Source organism: Solanum tuberosum, unplaced genomic scaffold, assembly GCF_000226075.1.
Source record: "Solanum tuberosum cultivar DM 1-3 516 R44 unplaced genomic scaffold, SolTub_3.0 scf00008, whole genome shotgun sequence".
In the NCBI taxonomy this organism is placed as follows: Eukaryota; Viridiplantae; Streptophyta; class Magnoliopsida; order Solanales; family Solanaceae; genus Solanum; species Solanum tuberosum.
Genome location: NW_006238934.1, coordinates 1,569,971 through 1,579,607, shown reverse-complemented (window position 1 = coordinate 1,579,607; position 9,637 = coordinate 1,569,971). Strand labels below are relative to the sequence as shown.

The window sequence follows — 9,637 nt, the reverse complement described above, 5'->3', positions numbered from 1 at the left end:
GTCTAGAAATGGAAGGGGAAAAAAGTAAGTAAATTATCAAAACCAAACCCCAAAAAGTCAATGAGGTAGCTAGAGACGTTTATAAGCTGCATACTGCTCCATGGTTACATTGGAGGGAAATATTATCTGACTACAAAAATCAGCTCATTGACGAAGATGAACTAGTGCAATGTATAAATAAAATTTATATGAATTTAAATATATTTCTAATACATAATTATACATCATATATATATGGTTATGTATTATTTACAATATTAATACATTACATAATTATTTATACAATATCGATATATTATATGTATATGCGATCATTTTATTGATATTTTTTCATCTGTACAGTCAGGAGCGGAGCTACCTTATGGTCAGGGGTTCATCCAAACCCCTTTCAGCGAAAAATTATACTATTTATATATGGTTAATAGAATTTTTAATGTATATATAGTAGATGCTGAACTCAACTCCCTTCGGTTAGTTCTTATGTCTACTCTACCCTTCGGTTAGTTCTTATGTCTACTTCTTCAAATTTTGAATCTTCTTGCTGAAAATATTGGCTCCACCCCTCTATTCGGTCCTTATATATTAGACCAAAAGAAATCCTATACAAATATAGCTTTGAACTTGAGAATTGAGAGACACCCTTCTCTTAGCTTTAGCTATCTAATGGAGTTTCAATTTCCATTCAACTTCACTTTCTTATTCCTTTTCCTATCATTCCTCTATCTACTACTTGTGGAATGGAAAAAATCAAGAAACTTAAACAAAAAACTTCCTCCAGGCCCATGGAAATTGCCCTTTTTAGGAAGTATCCATCACTTGGCATTAGAAGGTGGACTTCCCCATCATGCACTCACAAAATTGGGCAAAAAACATGGGCCTTTCATGCACCTTCAACTAGGCGAAATTTCTACAATCGTAGTTTCTTCTTTGGAAATGGCGCGAGAGGTAATGAAAATTCATGACCTTGCTTTTGCATCGAGGCCTAAACTAGTATCCCTCGACGTGATATGTTATAATAGCACAGACATTGTGTTTAGTCCTTATGGAGATTACTGGAGACAGATGCGTAAAATATGTTTCTTGGAACTTTTCAGTGCCAAGAACGTACGGTCCTTTAGTTCCATCAGGAGAGAGGAGGCTTCGAGCCTCGTGCAATTCATCGGGTCATCACCACGTGGCGAGACGATAAACGTTACGGAACGGATTTCATGGTACGAGAGCTCAAATACATGCAAAGCAGCATTTGGGGAATTGTTGAAAGATCAAGAGAAATTCATTGGAATAGTGAGGGAATTGGCGGAATTGACTGGTGGATTTAGTGTGGCTAATATTTTTCCTTCAATCAAGATCCTTCATGTGTTAAGTGGATTGAGGAGTAGAATTATGAAAGTTCACAAAAATGTTGATGTTATTGTTGAGGATATTATCAATGAGCACAAGAAGAATATTGCAAGTGGTAAAAAGGGAAATGGTGCATTTGGAGGTGAAGATTTAGTTGATTTTCTACTAAGATTAAAGGAGAGTGGGGAACTTAAAATTCCAATCACCAATGACAACATTAAAGCAATTATCATTGTAAGTATTCTTACTTATAATTAAATCTGTTCAAAAGAATTTTTTTCATGAAAAGTGATTTTTTAGGGAAAATAAGGGAATTTATTTTTTATTTTCTTGTGTTTCATATTATCCTAAAAACATTTATTTAAATTTTAGACAAATATAATGGGAGAAAGGGGTGGAGTGGAGGTAGTGTGTGAGATGGTGGGGATGGGATTATAGGAATAATATAATTAATGTTGTATACCACTATTGTGATACTTGTTTTCCCGGATTTTTTTTTGATCAATTTGTGTTTGCAACAAATTTAAAGTGATATAAAATAAATTGTACTCAGAAAAAAAATATATGAAAAAATATAATTTTATTGATAAAATAATGTGGATACAAATTTGTTTATTTTGTGATTCTTCTGTTCTAATATTACTTCGTGATTCAAGGATCGTTAGTAGCATATTTCTCAAACTAAGATGATATGGACCTCCTTGAGATTTATTTGATCTCCATGAACGAATTTGTAGATCTTCTTGAAGTATTTAGTTATCAAGAAGAGTTTGATCAAGAAGAGTTCGGTCACATCTTGTTCTGATCTTTGTGAATATTCCATGAATTTATGTAATTTTTTAGATGCATATTCAAGAAAATATATTACCTTTTATAAATGTATGAGTATATTACCTTTTATATGGGCATGTGTTAGGGCTTAGGATAGAGTAACTTTCAAGAACCATAATTGAAACTGAACTCGTATTGTAAAGTTCTATAAAATTTCAATGTCTACAAATATTCATATTTCAAGGTTTGTCTCGGTGTTACAACATATTATACATGGCTATTTATGTTAATTCTTCTTTGATTATTAATGAAATGTAGGACTTGTTTTCTGCTGGAACAGAAACTTCAACAACAACAACAATATGGGCCATGACAGAAATGATAAGAAACCCAAGTGTATTAGCAAAGGCACAAGCTGAGGTAAGAGAAGCATTCAAAGGAAAAGAAACTTTCAATGAAGATGTTATTGAAGAATTGAAATACTTAAAACAAGTTGTTAAAGAAACCTTTAGACTTCATCCTCCGCTCCCTCTCTTAATCCCTAGAGAATGTAGAGAAGAAACAAACATCAATGGTTACACTATCCCTTTAAAAACAAGAGTCATTGTTAACGTTTATGCGATGGGGAGGGACCCAAAGTATTGGGAAGATGCGGAAAGATTTATCCCTGAGAGATTCGAGCAAAGCTCAGTGAATTTTATGGGAAATAACTTTGAATATCTTCCTTTTGGTGCCGGAAGGAGAATATGTCCTGGGATTACATTTGGTTTGATCAATGTTTATCTTCCACTCGCTAATTTGTTATATCATTTTGATTGGAAATTACCTGATGGTGTGAAGCTTGAAGATGTGGACATGACTGAGTTTTCTGGAATAACTGCAACAAGAAAGAGTGAGTTTTACTTGATTGCCACTCCTTATTATCCTTCTCATGAATGATATTTTATGTGTTTAATGATATTTGTGTCATCTTGTTTCAAGTTTCTATGTATATAATAAAAGGTTTAAATAATGTCACGTGAAAAAATCTAATTATTTGTTAATGGCACAAATGTATCACAGTAATAGCATAAATAAACCTAAATTTTAACAGATGACACGACTGAGTCATTTGTTAGTATCTAGCTAGTTAGAAAGTAAGCATCATGAACCTATCTTTCTAGATCAAAACTCATTTAATTACAAAATGAATTGTTATAATAGGTCGATACTCAATAATCAATATTGATCACTTATACAAAATCATGCGTATATTTCAAAACATAATTTTTTATAGAAAAATAGTTCTTAAAAGAAAATAATGAAATATGACTTTCTTGAATAAGGAAAACAAGATCCGTATCGTAGTCCGTAACTAGTAAGTGACATTACATGGAGACTTTATCTTTCCAACCCCCAATCCCAACCCAATCTTATCCCAGAATATCTTCTAAATTTTACAATATTTTTTTGTTTACTTATCAAATATATATATATATATATATATATAAAAGAAAAAAACCTTTGTTGCAAATCATTTTCTTTCTGACATTAGGATTATATATTATGCCAGAAGAATTAAAACCTATACATGCATGACCCCTCTCTTAGCTTTTGAATTTCAATTTCTTGTGTGTTGAGTTTGTGTTACGTGGTATTTTTGGACTTTTGGATTATATGCTTTATCTTATTTTATTTTCCCCTCGAAGGAAATATAGAATAGTAAAATATTAATTAAAAGCTAGCTAGTTAAAAATAAAATATAACTAAAAGAAATTACTAAAGTCACTAGTTGATTTACTAAAATCTAAATTAGAAACAACACATATTTTTTTTAAAAATCTTTTTTAAAATAGTAGAAAACTGGTTGAGCTATAATTAATATATGTAGGCTGTAGCCTCATTTTAGGTAGTAATTCAATTTAATTTTTTGTTCCAAAAAAAATCACGTAGAATATCATTGTAACACGTTATATCTAGGTCCTTCTCCACGACATGATTTCTAATCTCACTTTCAACAAGACAAAAAATTTACATCTTATTGTGTGTTTTCCTACTTTGTTGGTTTTTCTAGAAATAGAAAAGAAAGCAAATTATCAAATACAAATTCCAAAAAATTAATGAGCTAGGATGTCTACAAAGTGCAAATCAATTATTTTATTGTAGGGAAAAATTACGAGAAAATTACATAATTACACGACTTAAGATAACATAATCTTTAAAAAAATCTTTATCATTTGAATTAATTACAAAAATTCATTTTCCCTTCTTTCTCTCTTAACATCTATACATCACTTCACCTCTATTAGATACATTATAACTTTGTTTGTGTACAATGTATCTGGTACACATGTTATTGTTTATACACAACTTTAATTATTTCAAACCTAAATTCGTATAAATCTTGTTTATAGTTATGTATCCGATATATAACTTATGCATCATTTGCTATGTATCGAGCGAAGGAGTAGCGTATCCATGAGTTCTGAAAAATCCAAAATTATTTGTAAGTTGAGAAACTTTCGAGATAGAATGTAATTAGCGCCCAAATCGTTAGAGTGTCTGCACTTTATAAAAAACTGACTAAAAATCAGTTCGTGGAGGAAGATGAACTGGTATTATGTATGAATATTGTATAAACAGCATATATGGATGTATATACATCTCTGATATATAGTTATACATCATATATATATATATACACAACTGTCTATTATTTAGAATAACGATACATTACATATACATTCCGCCGATTTTGTTGATTATTTTTTGGGTCACATATACAGTTATACAAGAAGCTTTTATATAGTAGGCCATGCAAAAGAAAGCCTATACAAATAAAGCTTTGAACTTGAAAATTGTGACACCCCTCTCTTTGCCTTTGCTCTAATGGAGATCCAATTTCCATTCAACTTCATTTTCTTAATCCTTTTCCTATCATTCCTCTATCTACTACTTGTAGAATGGAAAAAATCAAGAAACTTTAACAAGAAACTTCCTCCAGGACCATGGAATTTGCCTTTCTTAGGAAGTCTTCATCACTTGGCATTAGAAGGTGGACTTCCTCATCATGCACTCACAAACTTGGGCAAAAAATATGGACCTTTCATGCACCTTCAACTAGGCGAAACTTCTATGGTCGTAGTATCTTCTCTGGACATGGCGCGAGAGGTAATGAAAACTCATGACCTTGCTTTTGCATCGAGGCCTAAATTAGTATCCCTCGACATAATATTTTACAAGAGCACGGACATCGCGTTTAGTTCTTACGGAGAATATTGGAGACAGATGCGCAAAATATGTGTCTTGGAACTTTTCACTGCCAAGAATGTACGGTCTTTTAGTTCCATTAGGCGAGACGAGGCTTCAAGCCTCGTGCAATTCATCCGATCATCAACACGTGGCGAGCCGATAAACGTTACGGAACAGATTTCATGGTACGAGAGCTCAAATACAAGCAGAGCAGCATTTGGAAAATTGTTGAAAGATCAAGAGAAATTCATTGGATTAGTGAAGGAATTGGTGGAATTGGCTAGTGGATTTAGTGTGGCTGATTTTTTTCCTTCAATCAAGATCCTTCATGTACTAAGTGGAGTGAGGAGTAGAATCTTGAAAGTTCACAAAAATGTTGATGCTATTGTTGAGGATGTTATCAATGAGCACAAGAAGAATATTGCAAGTGGTAAAAAGGGAAATGGTGCATTTGGAGGTGAAGATTTAGTTGATGTACTACTAAGATTAAAGGAGAGTAGGGAACTTAAAATCCCAATCACCAATGACAACATCAAAGCAATTATGATTGTAAGTATTATATGTACTTATAATTTTAAAAAATCTCTAAGGGTTTGTATTGTACGGAAGAATATTTTTCATGAAAAATGTTTTTTTGAAAAATAAGTGAATTTCTTATTTTCATGTGTTCACTATTATTCTTAAAACATTTATTTATAGAAAAATACTATGGGAGAGAAGGAGGGAGGTGGAGGTAGGGGTCTGGGATGGAGGCTATAGGATAGGAGGTGAAGATGTGAATTGGAAGGACATGAATAATAATATGGAATACCACTTGTGGTACTTGTTTTCCTAAAAAAGGTATTTTTCAAAAATTTCGATTAACTATATTTGTGACAAATTTAAAGTGACAGAAAATAAATTATAATCACAAATAAAATATGAAAAAACATAATTTTATTGATAAATTAATGTGGGTATAAGTCTGTTTATCCCTTGATTCTTCTCTCCATTATTTGTGGGCTGTTAATGATGTATTTCTCAAATTAGGATGATGTTGGCCTGCTTGAGATTTGTTTAATCTCCATGAAAGAATTTTGTAGATCTTCTTGAAGTATTTAATAGTTATCAAAAAGAGTTCAACCACTTCCTGATCATGTCTTTGCGAATATTTTATGAATTTGTGAAAATTTTGAGATGCATATTCAAGGAAATATATTACCCTTGATATATGCATGAACATTATATCATCATATCATCATATCATATCATATCATATCATATCATATATTATTAAAAGTGGAAAGCACCCAAATTAAAAGTTGGATTACAAAAATGTCCTTATAAAGTAATAATATTTGTGGACAAAAATATAAATACACATTAATTAAGTTCAATATATACTATGAAATTACAAGCTAGTTCATGTTACAACATATTATATATGGATATTTGTGTTATAACCTTCTCTGATTAATTATAATGAATATAGGACTTGTTCGGTGCGGGAACAGAAACTTCAGGAACAACAATAATATGGGCTATGTCAGAAATGATGAGAAATCCAAGTGTATTAGCAAAGGCACAAGCTGAGGTAAGAGAAGCATTCAAAGGAAAAGAAACTTTCAATGAAGATGTTATTGAAGAATTGAAATACTTAAAACAAGTTGTTAAAGAAACCTTCAGACTTCATCCCCCAGCCCCTCTCTTAATCCCCAGAGAATGTAGAGAAGAAACAAGCATCAATGGTTACACTATCCCTTTAAAAACAAGAGTCATTGTTAACGTTTATGCGATGGGGAGGGACCCAAAGTATTGGGAAGATGCGGAAAGCTTTATCCCTGAGAGATTCGAGCAGATTTCTGTGGATTTTATGGGGAATAACTTTAAGTATCTTCCTTTTGGTGCCGGAAGGAGAATGTGTCCTGGGATTTTATTTGGTTTGATCAATGTTTATCTTCCACTGGCTAATTTGTTGTATCATTTTGATTGGAAATTACCTGATGGTGTGAAGCTTGAAGATGTTGACATGACTGAGTTTTTTGGAATAACTGCAGCAAGAAAGAGTGAGCTTTACTTGATTGCCACTCCTTATTATCCTTCTCGTGAATGATATTTGATATAGAAATTGAGGTATTTTATGTATTTAATGATATTTGTGTCATCTTGTTTCAAGCTTTTATTTATATATAAAGAATTTAAATAATGTCACATGATAAAATTTAGTTCTATATTAATGACACAAATGAATCTTTTCAACCTTATCGCGAATTATTCTCTTCTTCTTTTTATTAGAATCTTGCTCAAAGGATCCATGTTCTGCTAGGATTCGGCTCCCCTCCAATAGCCCATCCGTCCAATTCTTATTTTTCACTTTTGCAAAATCAAGTGAAAAACAAATATTATTTTCTATGTTTTTTACTTTAAAAGAAATTAAAGTAGAAGAGAACCTTTTGGTCGCCAGAGAAATGTAAAGTTATGATTTTTTTTTTTACCATTAATGAATCTAAATTGAAGTAGGCTAGAGAATTCTCCTGGGTTGCAATTGACGTGATTAAGAATCATCAACTTTCAATTTTCTATACTTATTATTAGCCTATCATGAGAGCAATCATGAAGATGGTTGGGAGCGGTAATTTCACAAAAGGTGTCCAGAAATTGTACAACTGCTAGTCTGATTCGAACATGCAAATACTGGCTCATTTGAAGCGTCTGAAATCACTGGGCTACAACAGTATGTTGTGTCAAGGGTGTCCAAAATATGTTATATATTTAATCACTTTGTGTACCATTTTACTTGTATGTATAATTTTTTTCCAAAAAAGGGTGTCCCTAACGACCAAGTAGCTCTGCCCCTGTTGGGAGTCCGTGGAGAGAAGGAAGATAATGTTTGACTATGGTTAAATGGTTGGTTTTAGCAAATAACCTGAACCATCTACCTCTCCGTTCAGTTTTACTTGTCACTGTTTAACTTGATATAAATATTTTATCACATTGTCTCTATTAAGATTTGAAATATAGTATTTAATGCTAAGGATAAAATATGGAAAAATAATTATCTGACAAGAAAAAAATAAAAATCTATTTTAGAATAAGTGACAAATAAAATTGAACAAAGGAAATATTAATTTGAAGGATATGTGTAGTAAAATACTAGAGGAACTAGACAGATGGAATACTGAAAGGGAGCCGAATCCGTTTTGCTATTATTATTATTAATCGTTAGTCTAGAAATGCTACTAATCGATAAATTAAATCAAACAATATATTAAGAATGACATAACATAAACGAATAAAAATCCTTTATATATAATAGTATAATTTTTTGAAACTTAAACTCACGCAGATCTAATTAATTAAATTTAACAAATTTGATATTTGAATTTCATCTTGATAGACATTTAGTTATGTCACATAAATGAATAAATGACTATTTATATTTTTTATCATTTGTTCATAATGTGAAATCTAACTCAAAGAAAGAAATGAAAAATACTTTAATAAATCACTAATTTAAAAGCCATGAATCTAGACGTAACGTGAACAAAAATCTAGAACTCCAAATTATTTTTATTTTCTCGTTTTCTAAATCTCTTTAATTTGTTGTTTTTTTCTTCTATTTTCCTCTATCTACTTATTTCGTTTTTTCTCTTCTTTCCATTTTTGCATCTCATCCCTTTCACTCTCTCTCTCTTCCTTTTTGGCTTCTTTCTCCTTTTTTTCGTGTGTGTTGAGTTTGTGTTACATGAGGGAGTCAGGATTTTAGGTAAGTATTTTTTGGATTTTTTTTTCCACTTTTTTTCCTTAATTCTCTTGTTTTATTTTTTTTGGGAAAATTGTATATAAAATAACAAACTATTAATTTAAATTAAATGTTATAACCACAGTTTGATTTAATTGTAATCCGTAGTAAACAACTGTCATTCGCCTCTCTCCGTAGGTTTCTCGCTCGCCAGTCTCTCCCTCGCTTCTCTTGCTTTTATACAAACACAAATGTATAAAATGCGTTTGTGTTTGTATAAAGCAAGAGAAAACTGTATATACAATTACGAATACATATATTTTCGTCATATACTGTCACGCCCCGAGCCTACACCCTGGGCGGGACCGGCACTCGGAGACCATTGATGGCCCCAAGCGAACCCTTGGCCTGGCTTTCTTAACTCAGCGGAAACCTGACTCAACAGAATAACTCAATGCCATGCAAAGACATAAACAACTTAACTGATAAAAATATGGCCCAAAGGGGCAACTCGAGTCTCAAAATAGAATATTTACATATACATACATATACATGGATGAGAGACTCAAAACT

At 31.8% G+C, this 9,637-nt stretch overlaps 2 protein-coding genes across 2 annotated transcripts in view; both read left to right on the top strand.

Moving 5' to 3' along the window:
• The first annotated feature begins 634 nt into the window (after positions 1 to 634).
• Positions 635 to 9,637, top strand: part of LOC102600729 (premnaspirodiene oxygenase-like) — a 19,041-nt gene continuing 10,038 nt past the window's right edge. Inside the window, exon 1 of the mRNA XM_006338983.2 lies at positions 635 to 1,483. Within this exon, the coding sequence (XP_006339045.1) occupies positions 664 to 1,483 (820 nt within the window). The 5' untranslated portion in view covers positions 635 to 663. The remainder of the gene's footprint in view (positions 1,484 to 9,637) is intronic.
• Positions 4,981 to 7,436, top strand: LOC102600403 (premnaspirodiene oxygenase-like). The gene is made up of 2 exons (XM_006338982.2): positions 4,981 to 5,892; positions 6,815 to 7,436. Exons 1-2 carry the CDS (start codon positions 4,981 to 4,983, stop codon positions 7,433 to 7,435), a joined length of 1,533 nt encoding a protein of 510 aa, XP_006339044.1. The 3' UTR covers position 7,436.